Source organism: Oncorhynchus clarkii, chromosome 27, assembly GCF_045791955.1.
Source record: "Oncorhynchus clarkii lewisi isolate Uvic-CL-2024 chromosome 27, UVic_Ocla_1.0, whole genome shotgun sequence".
NCBI classification, from domain to species: Eukaryota; Metazoa; Chordata; class Actinopteri; order Salmoniformes; family Salmonidae; genus Oncorhynchus; species Oncorhynchus clarkii.
Window position 1 is genome coordinate 43,375,886 of NC_092173.1, and position 19,935 is coordinate 43,395,820.

The 19,935-nt window shown below is 42.1% G+C and overlaps 1 protein-coding gene across 1 annotated transcript in view; it reads right to left on the reverse strand.

Annotated features, from left to right (window-relative positions):
- The window catches only part of LOC139385592 (glucan (1,4-alpha-), branching enzyme 1b), a 353,162-nt gene that overhangs the window by 285,180 nt on the left and 48,047 nt on the right, over positions 1-19,935 (reverse strand). Inside the window, exon 3 of the mRNA XM_071130792.1 lies at positions 16,188-16,303. Coding sequence (XP_070986893.1) covers positions 16,188-16,303 — 116 coding nt within the window. The remainder of the gene's footprint in view (positions 1-16,187; positions 16,304-19,935) is intronic.

Below are 19,935 nucleotides of genomic sequence, written 5' to 3' on the forward strand. Positions count from 1 at the left end.
AAGTTAGGGAGACTCAATTATTTGGCATTACCTTAGATTGTAAACTGTCATGATCAAAACATACAGATTCAGTGGTTGTAAAGATGAGGAGAGGTCTGTCCATAATAAAGAGAAACTCAGCTTTTTTGACACCACACTCCTAAAAGCAGAAAGACCTAGTTAAGATGCAACTGGCCCAGAACAGAGCGGCATGTCTTGCTCTTCTTTGTAATCAGAGGGCAAATATAAATACTATGCATGCCAGTCTCTCTTGGCCAATAGTTGATCCCAGCTGCATCACCTCTTTTTACAAGAACCATCAAAGTGTTGAAAATTCTCAATTGTCTGCATAGTCAACTTACACAGACAATTACCCCACCAGAACTGGTCTTTTCACAGTCCCAAAATCCAGAACAAATTCAAGAACGTGTACAGTATTATATTAGAGCCCTTATTGTATGGAACTCCCTTCCATCTCATATTGCTCAAATGAACAGCAAACCTGGTTGAAAAGCAACACCTCTCCCTTACTTGACCTAGAGCGGCAGGTAGCCTAGTGGTTAGAGCGTTGGGCCAGTAACCAAAGGGTTGCTAGATCGAATCCTGCGAGCTGACAAGGTAAAAAAAAAATCAGGGTGTTAACCCACTGTTGCTAGGCGACCATTGAAAATAAGAATTTGTTCTTAACTGATTTCCCTTAAATAAATAGTGTGCATGTATAAAATCTAGCGCTGTTGTCGTCTATTAATATGTCATTGTTTATGTGGAACCCAGAAAGAGCATGTGTAGCTTTCACAACAGCTAATGGGCATCCCGATAAAATACCAAAACAACAACATATTAGAGGGGGAAGCAGGGAGGCGGCAGGCAGGGTTGGGGTGAGAGGTGACAGAGGGAATAAAACACCAACTGGAAGCATATTTTAGGGGGAAGCAGGGAGGTGGCAGGCAGGGTTGGGGTGAGAGGTGACAGAGGGAATAAAACACCAACTGGAAGCATATTTTAGGGGGAAGCAGGGAGGCGGCAGGCAGGGTTGGGGTGAGAGGTGACAGAGGGAATAAAACACCAACTGGAAGCATATTTTAGGGGGAAGCAGGGAGGTGGCAGGCAGGGTTGGGGTGAGAGGTGACAGAGGGAATAAAACACCAACTGGAAGCATATTTTAGGGGGAAGCAGGGAGGCTGCAGGCAGGGTTGGGGTGAGAGCTGACAGAGGGAATAAAAACACCAACTGCTACATGTCTAACATAATGTAAGTTAAGCTGCTATTATACTACAATATTATATAATATAAGTGAAGCTGCTCTGGTACTACAGTATAATATAGTATCATGCAAGTTAGTTAAGCTGCTATTATACTACAATATTTTAAAGTATAATGTAAGTTAAGATGCTCTGGTACTAAAGTACACTGCTCAAAAAAATAAAAGGGAACACTTAAACAACACAATGTAACTCCACACTTGAAATCAAACTGTCCACATAGGACGCAACCCTGTGTTGCGTCCTGAGCAACACAATACATCTCACATAATGTTGTGGAAATGGAATAGACAACAGGTATAAATCACTCTAGTGGTAGCATGAGACGGAGTCTACAACCCACACAAGTGGCTCAGGTAGTGCAGCTCATCCAGGATGGCACATCAATGCGAGCTGTGGCAAGAAGGTTTGCTGTGTCTGTCAGCGTAGTGTCCAGAGCATGGAGGCGCTACCAGGAGACAGGCCAGTACACCAGGAGACGTGGAGGAGGCCGTAGGAGGGCAACACCCCAGCAGCAGGACCGCTACCCCCGCCTTTGTGCAAGGAGGAGCAGGAGGAGCACTGCCAGAGCCCTGAAAAATGACCTCCAGCAGGCCACAAATGTGCATGTGTCTGCTCAAACGGTCAGAAACAGACTCAATGAGGGTGGTATGAGGGCCCGACGTCCACAGGTGGGGGTTGTGCTTACAGCCCAACACCGTGCAGGACGTTTGGCATTTGCCAGAGAACACCAAGATTGGCAAATTCGCCACTGGTGCCCTGTGCTCTTCACAGATGAAAGCAGGTTCACACTGAGCATGTGACAGATGTGACAGAGTCTGGAGACGCTGTGGAGAACGTTCTGCTGCCTGCAACATCCTCCAGCATGACCGGATTGGCGGTAGGTCAGTCATGGTGTGGGGTGGCATTTCTTTGGGGGGCCGCACAGCCCTCCATGTGCTCGCCAGAGATAGCCTGACTGCCTGACTGCCATTAGGTACCGAGATGAGATCCTCAGACCCCTTGTGAGACCATATGCTGGTGCGGTTGGCCCTGGGTTCCTCCTAATGCAAGACAATACTAGACCTCATGTGTCTGGAGTGTGTCAGCAGTTCCTTTGATGCTATGGACTGGCCCGCCCGTTCCCCGCCCGCCAGTTCCCTGCCCGTTCCCCAGACCTGAATCCAATTGAGCACATCTGGGACATCATGTCTCGCTCCATCCACAGACTGTCAAGGAGTTGGCGGATGCTTTAGTCCAGGTCTGGGAGGAGATCCCTCAGGAGACCATCCGCCACCTCATCAGGAGCATGCCCAGGCGTTGTAGGGAGGTCATACAGGCACGTGGAGGCCACACACACTACTGAGCCTCATTTTGACTTGTTTTAAGGACATTACATCAAAGTTGGATCAGCCTGTAGTGTGGTTTTCACTTTAATTTTGAGTGTGACTCCAAATCCAAACCTCCATGGGTTGATACATTTGATTTCCATTGATAATTTTGTGATTTTGTTGTCAGCACATTCAACTATGTAAACAAAAAAGTATTTAATAAGAATATTTCATTCATTCAGATCTAGGATGTTATTTTAGTGTTCCCTTTATTTTTTGGAGCAGTGTATAATGTAAGTTCATGTAAGTTAAACTGCTCTTGAACTGCAGTATTATATAGTATAATGTAAGTTAAACTGCTCTGGTACTACAGTAGAATGTAAGTTAAGATATTCTGGTACTACAGTATAATATAGTTTAATGTAAATAAACCTGCCCTGGTACTACAGTATTATATAGTATCATGTAAATGAAGATGCCCCGGTACTACAGTATAATATAGTATCATGTAAATAAACCTGCCCTGGTACTACAGTATTATATAGTATCATGTAAATAAACCTGCCCTGGTACTACAGTATTATATAGTATCATGTAAATAAACCTGCCCTGGTACTACAGTATTATATAGTATCATGTAAATGAAGCTGCCCGGTACTACAGTATAATATAGTATCATGTAAATAAACCTGCCCTGGTACTACAGTATTATATAGTATCATGTAAATAAACCTGCCCTGGTACTACAGTATTATATAGTATCATGTAAATAAACCTGCCCTGGTACTACAGTATTATATAGTATCATGTAAATAAACCTGCCCTGGTACTACAGTATTATATAGTATCATGTAAATAAACCTGCCCTGGTACTACAGTATTATATAGTATCATGTAAATAAACCTGCCCTGGTACTACAGTATTATATAGTATCATGTAAATAAACCTGCCCTGGTACTACAGTATTATATAGTATCATGTAAATAAACCTGCCCTGGTAATACAGTATTATATAGTATAATGTAAATAAACCTGCCCTGGTACTACAGTATTATATAGTATAATGTAAATACACCTGCCCTGGTACTACAGTATTATATAGTATCATGTACTAGAACGGTGAAGTTTGAAGAGCAAAAACAGTTTACACTGTGTGGCGTACGGCCGGTCCACTGGGCTGTGTTGGAAAACCTTAGCAGGTAGACTCTACAAGGACAGACTGTGACAGCAGTTAACCGAGAAAGACACTGATGTAGCTTTTAGGGCAAAACAAAAAAAGGACATGAAGACAATGAACTAAGAGCTTGTTTGCAGTTGGCATATTGTTCCCCAGAAGCAGAGAGCGCAACAGAATGATGCACAGGGCAACTGCTTTACATGAAACAAACGATTGGAGTGGGGCCCTTGGTGTAAACGCACAGAGGCAGACAGGAGCCGGGCCCTTGACGCGCGCACACACACACACACACACCCACCCACCCACCCACCCACCCACCCACCCCTTGGTTCCAGGAAGGAGTAGCTGTGGAACTAATTTAGATGAGGAAACTCCGAGCCAGGCAGAACCAAGAGCCAAGCAGCTTAAAGGGATGAAGGAGGAGGCTTGAGGTAGTGAGGGAGGGAGGGAGACAGAGAGGGAGGAGGCTTGAGGTAGGGAAGGAGGGAGGGAGGGAGACAGAGAGGGAGAGAGGGAGGAGGCTTGAGGTAGTGAGGGAGGGAGGGAGACAGAGAGGGAGGAGGCTTGAGGTAGGGAAGGAGGGAGGGAGGGAGACAGAGAGGGAGGAGGCTTGAGGTAGTGAGGGAGGGAGACAGAGCGGGAGAGAGGGAGGAGGCAGTGAGGGAGGGAGACAGAGCGGGAGAGAGGGAGGAGGCAGTGAGGGAGGGAGGGAGACAGAAAGGGAGAGGGGGGTACACAGAAAGACAGACAGAGAGTAGTATAATAGTAGGAGAGATAAGAACTCCAGATGGGAGAGAGGGATGAGGGAGAGAGGGATGAGAGGGATGAGGGAGAGAGGGATGAGAGAGAGAGAGGGATGAGGGACAGAGGGATGAGAGGGATGAGGGAGAGAGGGATGAGGGACAGAGGGATGAGGGACAGAGGGAGAGAGGGATGAGGGACAGAGGGATGAGGGACAGAGGGAGAGAGGGATGAGGGACAGAGGGATGAGGGACAGAGGGATGAGGGAGAGAGGGATGAGGGATGAGGGACAGAGGGACAGAGGGATGAGGGAGAGAGGGATGAGGGACAGAGGGATGAGGGACAGAGGGACAGAGGGACAGAGGGATGAGGGACAGAGGGAGAGAGGGATGAGGGACAGAGGGATGAGGGACAGAGGGAGAGAGGGATGAGGGACAGAGGGATGAGGGAGAGAGGGATGAGGGACAGAGGGACAGAGGGACAGAGGGATGAGGGACAGAGGAAGAGAGGGATGAGGGAGAGAGGGATGAGGGACAGAGGGACAGAGGGACAGAGGGACAGAGGGATGAGGGACAGAGGGAGAGAGGGATGAGGGACAGAGGGATGAGGGACAGAGGGATGAGGGACAGAGGGACAGAGGGATGAGGGACAGAGGGATGAGGGACAGAGGGACAGAGGGATGAGGGACAGAGGGATGAGGGACAGAGGGATGAGGGACAGAGGGATGAGGGACAGAGGGATGAGGGACAGAGGGACAGAGGGATGAGGGACAGAGGGATGAGGGACAGAGGGATGAGGGACAGAGGGACAGAGGGATGAGGGACAGAGGGATGTAGAAACAGTCGTGATTCTCTCATCAGATATATTGTATCTCCACATTCCACTGTGAACTATCCTTCAGGATTCTAACACAGAGTTGAATTCCTTAGCTTCAACCCACTGTGTGTAGGAGTCTAGCAGACAGACTTAAAAATTAAAAAAAATGGGCAATATGCAGTTGCTACATCCACTTCTGGACCTGTATGATACGCACCCATTGGTTCATGCAGAATATAACTGATAAATGAGCATAACTCAATCAGAACCCAAACTATAGTATTGTCGGCTACCTCGATAATACACAGCAGTCAATGTTTTACTCCCACGTTTGTAAACAAACACTGTATAGCCTCAAAGCACGCTTAAAACTATCATTTTGGTATCGTGGGGGTCCTTGCATCCATATCTCTGTCTATGAATTTGAGAGTGGTTAAATGTCTCTCCCCTCTGCTTTTTACTGAAACAGTGCACTATGTTATCCATTTCAACTGCGGTTTGCCCCTTTAACCAGCTAATGAGAGCACATTCTCTGTTACAAATCAGACCCGACCAAGAGGAAGTAGCAGCTTCAGAAACCTACCTTAACATATAGCAGTACTGTAGGTCTACCTGGATAACATATAGCAGTACTGTAGGTCTACCTGGATAATATATAGCAGTACTGTAGGGCTACCTGGATAATATATAGCAGTACTGTACCTGGATAATACATAGCAGTACTGTAGGGCTACCTGGATAATATATAGCAGTACTGTAGACCTACCTGGATAATATATAGCAGTACTGTAGACCTACCTGGATAATATATAGCAGTACTGTAGACCTACCTGGATAATATATAGCAGTACTGTACCTGGATAATATATAGCAGTACTGTAGGCCAACCTGGATAATATATAGCAGTACTGTAGGCCAACCTGGATAATATATAGCAGTACTGTACCTGGATAATATATAGCAGTACTGTAGACCTACCTGGATAATATATAGCAGTACTGTACCTGGATAATATATAGCAGTACTGTAGGTCTACCTGGATAACATATAGCAGTACAGTAGACCTACCTGGATAATATATAGCAGTACTGTAGACCTACCTGGATAATATATAGCAGTACTGTAGACCTACCTGGATAATATATAGCAGTACTGTAGACCTACCTGGATAATATATAGCAGTACTGTACCTGGATAATATATAGCAGTACTGTAGACCTACCTGGATAATATATAGCAGTACTGTACCTGGATAATATATAGCAGTACTGTAGGTCTACCTGGATAATATATAGCAGTACTGTAGACCTACCTGGATAATATATAGCAGTACTGTAGGTCTACCTGGATAATATATAGCAGTACTGTAGGTCTACCTGGATAATATATAGCAGTACTGTAGACCTACCTGGATAATATATAGCAGTACTGTAGACCTACCTGGATAATATATAGCAGTACTGTAGGTCTACCTGGATAATATATAGCAGTACTGTAGACCTACCTGGATAATATATAGCAGTACTGTAGACCTACCTGGATAATATATAGCAGTACTGTACCTGGATAATATATAGCAGTACTGTACCTGGATAATATATAGCAGTACTGTAGACCTACCTGGATAATATATAGCAGTACTGTAGACCTACCTGGATAATATATAGCAGTACTGTAGACCTACCTGGATAATATATAGCAGTACTGTAGACCTACCTGGATAATATATAGCAGTACTGTAGACCTACCTGGATAATATATAGCAGTACTGTACCTGGATAATATATAGCAGTACTGTAGACCTACCTGGATAATATATAGCAGTACTGTACCTGGATAATATATAGCAGTACTGTAGACCTACCTGGATAATATATAGCAGTACTGTACCTGGATAATATATAGCAGTACTGTAGGCCAACCTGGATAATATATAGCAGTACTGTAGACCTACCTGGATAATATATAGCAGTACTGTAGACCTACCTGGATAATATATAGCAGTACAGTACCTGGATAATATATAGCAGTACTGTACCTGGATAATATATAGCAGTACTGTAGACCTACCTGGATAATATATAGCAGTACTGTAGGGCTACCTGGATAATATATAGCAGTACTGTAGACCTACCTGGATAATATATAGCAGTACTGTAGACCTACCTGGATAATATATAGCAGTACTGTAGACCTACCTGGATAATATATAGCAGTACTGTACCTGGATAATATATAGCAGTACTGTAGGCCAACCTGGATAATATATAGCAGTACTGTAGGCCAACCTGGATAATATATAGCAGTACTGTACCTGGATAATATATAGCAGTACTGTAGACCTACCTGGATAATATATAGCAGTACTGTACCTGGATAATATATAGCAGTACTGTAGGGATAATATACAGTACTGGATAAATATATAGCATATAGCAGTACTGTAGGATAATATATAGCAGTACCTACCTGGATAATATATAGCAGTACTGTAGACCTACCTGGATAATATATAGCAGTACTGTAGACCTACCTGGATAATATATAGCAGTACTGTACCTGGATAATATATAGCAGTACTGTACCTGGATAATATATAGCAGTACTGTACCTGGATAATATATAGCAGTACTGTAGGCCTACCTGGATAATATATAGCAGTACTGTAGACCTACCTGGATAATATATAGCAGTACTGTAGACCTACCTGGGATAATATATAGCAGTACCTACCTGGATAATATATAGCAGTACTGTAGGATAATATATAGCAGTACTGTACCTGGATAATATATAGCAGTACTGTAGACCTACCTGGATAATATATAGCAGTACTGTAGGCCTACCTGGATAATATATAGCAGTACTGTAGACCTACCTGGATAATATATAGCAGTACTGTACCTGGATAATATATAGCAGTACTGTAGACCTACCTGGATAATATATAGCAGTACTGTAGACCTACCTGGATAATATATAGCAGTACTGTAGACCTACCTGGATAATATATAGCAGTACTGTAGAGACCTACCTGGATAATATATAGCAGTACTGTAGACCATAATATATAGCAGTACTGTAGGTCTACCTGGATAATATATAGCAGTACTGTAGGTCTACCTGGATAATATATAGCAGTACTGTAGGCCTACCTGGACAGTACTACCTGGATAATATATAGCAGTACTGTAGGCCTACCTGGATAATATATAGCAGTACTGTAGACCTACCTGGATAATATATAGCAGTACTGTAGACCTACCTGGATAATATATAGCAGTACTGTAGACCTACCTGGATAATATATAGCAGTACTGTACCTGGATAATATATAGCAGTACTGTAGACCTACCTGGATAATATATAGCAGTACTGTACCTGGATAATATATAGCAGTACTGTAGGCCTACCTGGATAATATATAGCAGTACTGTAGACCTACCTGGATAATATATAGCAGTACTGTAGACCTACCTGGATAATATATAGCAGTACTGTAGACCTACCTGGATAACATATAGCAGTACTGTAGGTCTACCTGGATAATATATAGCAGTACTGTACCTGGATAACATATAGCAGTACTGTAGGCCTACCTGGGTAATATATAGCAGTACTGTACCTGGATAATATATAGCAGTACTGTAGACCTACCTGGATAATATATAGCAGTACAGTAGACCTACCTGGATAATATATAGCAGTACTGTACCTGGATAATATATAGCAGTACTGTACCTGGATAATATATAGCAGTACTGTAGGTCTACCTGGATAATATATAGCAGTACTGTAGACCTACCTGGATAATATATAGCAGTACTGTAGACCTACCTGGATAATATATAGCAGTACTGTAGACCTACCTGGATAATATATAGCAGTACTGTAGGCCTACCTGGATAATATATAGCAGTACTGTACCTGGATAATATATAGCAGTACTGTAGACCTACCTGGATAATATATAGCAGTACTGTAGACCTACCTGGATAATATATAGCAGTACTGTAGGCCTACCTGGATAATATATAGCAGTACTGTAGACCTACCTGGATAATATATAGCAGTACTGTAGACCTACCTGGATAACATATAGCAGTACTGTACCTGGATAATATATAGCAGTACTGTAGACTGGATAATATATAGCAGTACTGTACCTGGATAATATATAGCCTGGATAATATATAGCAGTACTGTAGACCTACCTTAACATATAGCAGTACTGTACCTGGATAATATATAGCAGTACTGTACCTGGATAATATATAGCAGTACTGTAGACCTACCTGGATAATATATAGCAGTACTGTAGGCCTACCTGGATAATATATAGCAGTACTGTAGGTCTACCTGGATAATATATAGCAGTACTGTAGGTCTACCTGGATAATATATAGCAGTACTGTAGGTCTACCTGGATAATATATAGCAGTACTGTACCTGGATAATATATAGCAGTACAGTAGACCTACCTGGATAATATATAGCAGTACTGTACCTGGATAATATATAGCAGTACTGTACCTGGATAATATATAGCAGTACTGTAGACCTACCTGGATAATATATAGCAGTACTGTACCTGGATAATATATAGCAGTACTGTACCTGGATAACCAGTACTGTACCTGGATAATATATAGCAGTACTGTAGACCTACCTGGATAATATATAGCAGTACTGTACCTGGATAATATATAGCAGTACTGTAGGTCTACCTGGATAATATATAGCAGTACTGTACCTGGATAATATATAGCAGTACTGTAGACCTACCTGGATAATATATAGCAGTACTGTAGGCCTACCTGGATAATATATAGCAGTACTGTACCTGGATAATATATAGCAGTACTGTACCTGGATAATATATAGCAGTACTGTAGACCTACCTGGATAATATATAGCAGTACTGTACCTGGATAATATATAGCAGTACTGTACCTGGATAATATATAGCAGTAATGTACCTGGATAATATATAGCAGTACTGTAGACCTACCTGGATAATATATAGCAGTACTGTACCTGGATAATATATAGCAGTACTGTAGGTCTACCTGGATAATATATAGCAGTACTGTACCTGGATAATATATAGCAGTACTGTAGACCTACCTGGATAATATATAGCAGTACTGTAGGCCTACCTGGATAATATATAGCAGTACTGTAGACCTACCTGGATAATATATAGCAGTACTGTACCTGGATAATATATAGCAGTACTGTAGACCTACCTGGATAATATATAGCAGTACTGTACCTGGATAATATATAGCAGTACTGTACCTGGATAATATATCGCAGTACTGTACCTGGATAATATATAGCAGTACTGTAGACCTACCTGGATAATATATAGCAGTACTGTACCTGGATAATATATAGCAGTACTGTAGACCTACCTGGATAATATATAGCAGTACTGTAGACCTACCTGGATAATATATAGCAGTACTGTACCTGGATAATATATAGCAGTACTGTAGACCTACCTGGATAACATATAGCAGTACTGTACCTGGATAATATATAGCAGTACTGTAGACCTACCTGGATAATATATAGCAGTACTGTAGGCCTACCTGGATAATATATAGCAGTACTGTAGGCCTACCTGGATAACATATAGCAGTACTGTAGACCTACCTGGATAATATATAGCAGTACAGTACCTGGATAATATATAGCAGTACTGTACCTGGATAATATATAGCAGTACTGTAGACCTACCTGGATAATATATAGCAGTACTGTACCTGGATAATATATAGCAGTACTGTAGACCTACCTGGATAATATATAGCAGTACTGTAGACCTACCTGGATAATATATAGCAGTACTGTAGGCCTACCTGGATAATATATAGCAGTACTGTACCTGGATAATATATAGCAGTACTGTACCTGGATAATATATAGCAGTACTGTAGACCTACCTGGATAATATATAGCAGTACTGTACCTGGATAATATATAGCAGTACTGTAGGCCTACCTGGATAATATATAGCAGTACTGTAGGCCTACAGTACTGTAGGATAATATATAGCCTGGATAATATATAGCAGTACTGTAGACCTACCTGGATAATATATAGCAGTACTGTAGGATAATATATAGCCTACCTGGATAATATATAGCAGTACTGTAGACCTACCTGGATAATATATAGCAGTACTGTAGGCCTACCTGGATAATATATAGCAGTACTTTAGGCCTACCTGGATAATATATAGCAGTACTGTACCTGGATAATATATAGCAGTACTGTACCTGGATAATATATAGCAGTACTGTACCTGGATAATATATAGCAGTACTGTACCTGGATAATATATAGCAGTACTGTAGGGATAATATATAGCAGTACTGGATAATATATAGCAGTACTGTAGACCTACCTGGATAATATATAGCAGTACTGTAGGCCTACCTGGATAATATATAGCAGTACTGTAGGCCTACCTGGATAATATATAGCAGTACAGTAGACCTACCTGGATAATATATAGCAGTACTGTACCTGGATAATATATAGCAGTACTGTAGACCTACCTGGATAATATATAGCAGTACTGTACCTGGATAATATATAGCAGTACTGTAGACCTACCTGGATAATATATAGCAGTACTGTAGACCTACCTGGATAATGTATAGCAGTACAGTACCTGGATAATATATAGCAGTACAGTACCTGGATAATATATAGCAGTACTGTACCTGGATAATATATAGCAGTACTGTAGACCTACCTGGATAATATATAGCAGTACTGTACCTGGATAATATATAGCAGTACAGTAGACCTACCTCGATAATATATAGCAGTACTGTACCTGGATAATATATAGCAGTACTGTAGGCCTACCTGGATAATATATAGCAGTACTGTAGACCTACCTGGATAATATATAGCAGTACTGTACCTGGATAATATATAGCAGTACTGTAGACCTACCTGGATAATATATAGCAGTACTGTAGACCTACCTGGATAATACATAGCAGTACTGTACCTGGATAATATATAGCAGTACTGTAGGTCTACCTGGATAACATATAGCAGTACAGTAGACCTACCTGGATAATATATAGCAGTACTGTAGGTCTACCTGGATAATATATAGCAGTACTGTAGGCCTACCTGGATAATATATAGCAGTACTGTACCTGGATAATATATAGCAGTACTGTAGACCTACCTGGATAATATATAGCAGTACTGTACCTGGATAATATATAGCAGTACTGTAGACCTACCTGGATAATATATAGCAGTACTGTACCTGGATAATATATAGCAGTACTGTAGGCCTACCTGGATAATATATAGCAGTACAGTACCTGGATAATATATAGCAGTACTGTACCTGGATAATATATAGCAGTACTGTACCTGGATAATATATAGCAGTACAGTAGGCCTACCTGGATAATATATAGCAGTACTGTAGACCTACCTGGATAATATATAGCAGTACTGTAGGCCTACCTGGATAATATATAGCAGTACTGTAGGCCTACCTGGATAATATATAGCAGTACTGTACCTGGATAATATATAGCAGTACTGTAGGGCTACCTGGATAATATATAGCAGTACTGTAGACCTACCTGGATAATATATAGCAGTACAGTAGGTCTACCTGGATAATGTATAGCAGTACTGTAGGCCTACCTGGATAATATATAGCAGTACTGTACCTGGATAATATATAGCAGTACTGTACCTGGATAATATATAGCAGTACTGTACCTGGATAATATATAGCAGTACTGTACCTGGATAATATATAGCAGTACTGTAGACCTACCTGGATAATACATAGCAGTACTGTAGGGCTACCTGGATAATATATAGCAGTACTGTAGACCTACCTGGATAATATATAGCAGTACTGTAGACCTACCTGGATAATATATTGCAGTACTGTAGACCTACCTGGATAATATATTGCAGTACTGTAGACCTACCTGGATAATATATAGCAGTACTGTACCTGGATAATATATAGCAGTACTGTAGACCTACCTGGATAATATATAGCAGTACTGTAGACCTACCTGGATAATATATAGCAGTACTGTACCTGGATAATATATAGCAGTACAGTAGACCTACCTGGATAATATATAGCAGTACTGTAGGTCTACCTGGATAATATATAGCAGTACTGTAGACCTACCTGGATAATATATAGCAGTACAGTAGGTCTACCTGGATAATATATAGCAGTACTGTAGACCTACCTGGATAATATATAGCAGTACTGTACCTGGATAATATATAGCAGTACTGTACCTGGATAATATATAGCAGTACTGTAGACCTACCTGGATAATATATAGCAGTACTGTACCTGGATAATATATAGCAGTACTGTACCTGGATAATATATAACAGTACTGTAGACCTACCTGGATAATATATAGCAGTACTGTAGAACTACCTGGATAATATATAGCAGTACTGTAGACCTACCTGGATAATATATAGCAGTACTGTAGACCTACCTGGATAACATATAGCAGTACTGTAGGTCTACCTGGATAATATATAGCAGTACTGTAGACCTACCTGGATAATATATAGCAGTACTGTAGACCTACCTGGATAATATATAGCAGTACTGTAGACCTACCTGGATAATATATAGCAGTACTGTACCTGGATAATATATAGCAGTACTGTACCTGGATAATATATAGCAGTACTGTAGGTCTACCTGGATAATATATAGCAGTACTGTAGGCCTACCTGGATAATATATAGCAGTACTGTACCTGGATAATATATAGCAGTACTGTAGACCTACCTGGATAATATATAGCAGTACTGTACCTGGATAATATATAGCAGTACTGTAGACCTACCTGGATAATATATAGCAGTACTGTACCTGGATAATATATAGCAGTACTGTAGGCCTACCTGGATAATATATAGCAGTACTGTAGGCCTACCTGGATAATATATAGCAGTACAGTACCTGGATAATATATAGCAGTACTGTACCTGGATAATATATAGCAGTACAGTAGGCCTACCTGGATAATATATAGCAGTACTGTAGACCTACCTGGATAATATATAGCAGTACTGTAGGCCTACCTGGATAATATATAGCAGTACTGTAGGCCTACCTGGATAATATATAGCAGTACTGTACCTGGATAATATATAGCAGTACTGTAGGGCTACCTGGATAATATATAGCAGTACTGTAGACCTACCTGGATAATATATAGCAGTACAGTAGGTCTACCTGGATAATGTATAGCAGTACTGTAGGCCTACCTGGATAATATATAGCAGTACTGTACCTGGATAATATATAGCAGTACTGTACCTGGATAATATATAGCAGTACTGTACCTGGATAATATATAGCAGTACTGTACCTGGATAATATATAGCAGTACTGTAGACCTACCTGGATAATACATAGCAGTACTGTAGGGCTACCTGGATAATATATAGCAGTACTGTAGACCTACCTGGATAATATATAGCAGTACTGTAGACCTACCTGGATAATATATAGCAGTACTGTAGACCTACCTGGATAATATATAGCAGTACTGTACCTGGATAATATATAGCAGTACTGTAGACCTACCTGGATAATATATAGCAGTACTGTACCTGGATAATATATAGCAGTACAGTAGACCTACCTGGATAATATATAGCAGTACTGTAGGTCTACCCGGATAATATATAGCAGTACTGTAGACCTACCTGGATAATATATAGCAGTACAGTAGGTCTACCTGGATAATATATAGCAGTACTGTAGGCCTACCTGGATAATATATAGCAGTACTGTAGACCTACCTGGATTATATATAGCAGTACTGTACCTGGATAATATATAGCAGTACAGTACCTGGATAATATATAGCAGTACTGTAGACCTACCTGGATAATATATAGCAGTACAGTAGGTCTACCTGGATAATATATAGCAGTACTGTAGGCCTACCTGGATAATATATAGCAGTACTGTAGACCTACCTGGATAATATATAGCAGTACTGTACCTGGATAATATATAGCAGTACTGTACCTGGATAATATATAGCAGTACTGTAGACCTACCTGGATAATACATAGCAGTACTGTACCTGGATAATATATAGCAGTACTGTACCTGGATAATATATAGCAGTACTGTAGACCTACCTGGATAATATATAGCAGTACTGTAGACCTACCTGGATAATATATAGCAGTACTGTAGGTCTACCTGGATAATATATAGCAGTACTGTAGACCTACCTGGATAATATATAGCAGTACTGTAGACCTACCTGGATAATATATAGCAGTACTGTACCTGGATAATATATAGCAGTACTGTACCTGGATAATATATAGCAGTACTGTACCTGGATAATATATAGCAGTACTGTACCTGGATAATATATAGCAGTACTGTAGGCCTACCTGGATAATATATATCAGTACTGTAGGTCTACCTGGATAATATATAGCAGTACTGTAGACCTACCTGGATAATATATAGCAGTACTGTAGACCTACCTGGATAACATATAGCAGTACTGTAGGCCTACCTGGATAATATATAGCAGTACTGTAGGTCTACCTGGATAATATATAGCAGTACTGTACCTGGATAATATATAGCAGTACTGTAGGCCTACCTGGATAATATATAGCAGTACTGTAGGCCTACCTGGATAATATATAGCAGTACTGTAGGTCTACCTGGATAATATATAGCAGTACTGTACCTGGATAATATATAGCAGTACTGTAGACCTACCTGGATAATATATAGCAGTACTGTAGACCTACCTGGATAATATATAGCAGTACTGTAGACCTACCTGGATATAAAGCAGTACTGTAAAGCCTACCTTGAGTTTGGTGTTGTGTTCGATGGCTGGTGACTTGTCATGCTTGGGGGGCAGACACAGTTCCCATTTTCCAAACTCTTTCTTCTCGTACGGATGAGAGAAGTTGTCCCAACCATCTATGAAACAAAAGAAAGATCATGATTTATTTAATGTTTCTACTACACATATTGTATATACAATCATTTATATAGTATTCGATTTCTGTACTATAAAAATATAAGCTACATTTGCCTAAATGTGAAGTAGGCTCGATATCGGCCTAGCAGGGAGATGCCAGACATTGTGTTTTTCTGCCCAATATGTGGGCATGTTTTTGCAAAATGGATAATAAATTGTCACTAAAAGTATTTAGAATATTTACTAAGTACAAAACCACCAGCAGGCTCCTGAGAAACAGCCACAACCTGTCCTGCATCACCATCCTGCATCACCGCCCTGCATCACCGCCCTGCATCACCCCATCACCGCCCTGCATCACCGCCCTGCATCACCCCATCACCGCCCTGCATCACCGCATCACCGCCCTGCATCACCGCCCTGCATCACCGCCCTGCATCACCGCCCTGCATCACCGCATCACCGCCCTGCATCACCGCCCTGCATCACCGCATCACCGCCCTGCATCACCGCCCTGCATCACCGCCCTGCATCACCGCCCTGCATCACCGCCCTGCATCACCGCCCTGCATCACCGCCCTGCATCACCGCCCTGCATCACCACCCCTGTATCGTATTTAACTCACTTGACAATATTTTTTTTATTTTTTTATATATATATAAATAAAATAAAAACCTTTGAATAGATAATTGATCATTATTAAAAACCGCTGGTTTATTCACAATCACTGAGGGCAAAACAAATGGAAATAGGCTCTCTAAAGATTTAATACTAGTGTACTGCGATTTACAGATCGATTCCTCTGCTGTGTGGGTCTATGACCTTGAGTCATCTTTCCACCTGACAAGGTGAAATATTTAGATAAAAACAAAAAGCTTCCAGCAGAGGTCGGCAGGGGTCAGCACTCTCTGTCCAGCAGGGGTCGGCACTCTGTCCAGCAGGGGTAGGCAGGGGTCAGCACTCTCTGTCCAGCAGGGGTAGGCAGGGGTCAGCACTCTCTGTCCAGCAGGGGTAGGCAGGGGTCAGCACTCTCTGTCCAGCAGGGGTCAGCACTCTCTGTCCAGCAGGGGTAGGCAGGGGTCAGCACTCTCTGTCCAGCAGGGGTAGGCAGGGGTCAGCACTCTCTGTCCAGCAGGGGTAGGCAGGGGTCAGCACTCTGTCCAGCAGGGGTAGGCAGGGGTCAGCACTCTGTCCAGCAGGGGTAGGCAGGGGTCAGCACTCTGTCCAGCAGGGGTCGGCAGGGGTCAGCACTCTGTCCAGCAGGGGTAGGCAGGGGTCAGCACTCTCTGTCCAGCAGGGGTAGGCAGGGGTCGGCACTCTCTGTCCAGCAGGGGTAGGCAGGGGTCGGCACTCTCTGTCCAGCAGGGGTCGGCAGGGGTCAGCACTCTGTCCAACAGGGGTAGGCAGGGGTCAGCACTCTGTCCAACAGGGGTAGGCAGGGGTCAGCATTCTGTCCAGCAGGGGTAGGCAGGGGTCAGCACTCTGTCCAGCAGGGGTAGGCAGGGGTCAGCACTCTGTCCAGCAGGGGTCGGCAGGGGTCAGCACTCTGTCCAGCAGGGGTCGGCAGGGGTCAGCACTCTGTCCAGCAGGGGTAGGCAAGGGGTCAGCACTCTGTCCAGCAGGGGTAGGCAAGGGGTCAGCACTCTGTCCAGCAGGGGTAGGCAGGGGTCAGCACTCTGTCCAGCAGGGGTAGGCAGGGGTCAGCACTCTGTCCAGCAGGGGTCAGCACTCTGTCCAGCAGGGGTCAGCACTCTCTGTCCAGCAGTTCATCCATCAGTACTCTCTGTCCAGCAGGGGTCGGCACTCTCTGTCCAGCAGGGGTCGGCACTCTCTGTCCAGCAGGGGTCGGCACTCTCTGTCCAGCAGGGGTCGGCACTCTCTGTCCAGCAGGGGTCGGCACTCTCTGTCCAGCAGGGGTCGGCACTCTCTGTCCAGCAGGGGTCGGCACTCTCTGTCCAGCAGGGGTCGGCACTCTCTGTCCAGCAGAGGTCGGCACTCTCTGTCCAGCAGAGGTCGGCACTCTCTGTCCAGCAGAGGTCGGCACTCTCTGTCCAGCAGAGGTCGGCACTCTCTGTCCAGCAGTTCCTATATCCGTCAGACGGTAGTGTGATGTTCAAAGCTGCAAACTACATCACTAGCTAGGTTTCTAACCAACTGGCGACAGATTTTCATGCGAATATAGAAGAAAAAAAAAGAAAAAAATAATTGATTATAACCACAGAGACATAATGATTATAACCACAGCAACGCTTTAAACCACAGAGACATAATGAATATAACCACAGCAACGCTTTAAACCACAGAGACATAATGATTATAACCACAGAGACATAATGATTATAACCACAGCAACGCTTTAAACCACAGAGACATAATGAATATAACCACAGCAACACTTTAAACCACAGAGACATAATGAATATAACCACAGCAACGCTTTAAACCACAGAGACATAATTAATATAACCACAGCAACGCTTTAAACCACAGAGACATAATGAATATAACCACAGAGACATAATGATTATAACCACAGCAACGCTTTAAACCACAGAGACATAATGAATATAACCACAGCAACGCTTTAAACCACAGAGACATAATGGATATAACCACAGCAACGCTTTAAACCACAGAGACATAATGGATATAACCACAGAGACATAATGGATATAACCACAGCAACACTTTAAACCACAGAGACATAATGGATATAACCACAGAGACATAATGGATATAACCACAGCAACGCTTTAAACCACAGAGACATAATGGATATAACCACAGAGACATAATGGATATAACCACAGCAACGCTTTAAACCACAGAGACATAATGATTATAACCACAGCAACGCTTTAAAACCACAGAGACATAATGATTATAACCACAGCAACGCTTTAAACCACAGAGACATAATGATTATAACCACAGCAACACTTTAAACCACAGAGACATAATGATTATAACCACAGCAACGCTTTAAACCACAGCAACGCTTTAAACCACAGAGACATAATGAATATAACCACAGCAACGCTTTAAACCACAGAGACATAATGAATATAACCACAGCAACACTTTAAACCACAGAGACATAATGAATATAACCACAGCAACACTTTAAACCACAGAGACATAATGATTATAACCACAGCAACGCTTTAAACCACAGAGACATAATGGATATAACCACAGCAACGCTTTAAACCACAGCAACGCTTTAAACCACAGAGACATAATGATTATAACCACAGCAATGCTTTAAACCACAGAGACATAATGAATATAACCACAGCAACACTTTAAACCACAGAGACATAATGATTATAACCACAGCAACGCTTTAAACCACAGAGACATAATGGATATAACCACAGCAACGCTTTAAACCACAGCAACGCTTTAAACCACAGAGACATAATGATTATAACCACAGCAACGCTTTAAACCACAGAGACATAATGATTATAACCACAGAGCCATAATGATTATAACCACAGCAACACTTTAAACCACAGAGACATAATGATTATAACCACAGCAACGCTTTAAACCACAGAGACATAATGGATATAACCACAGCAACACTTTAAACCACAGAGACATAATGATTATAACCACAGCAAC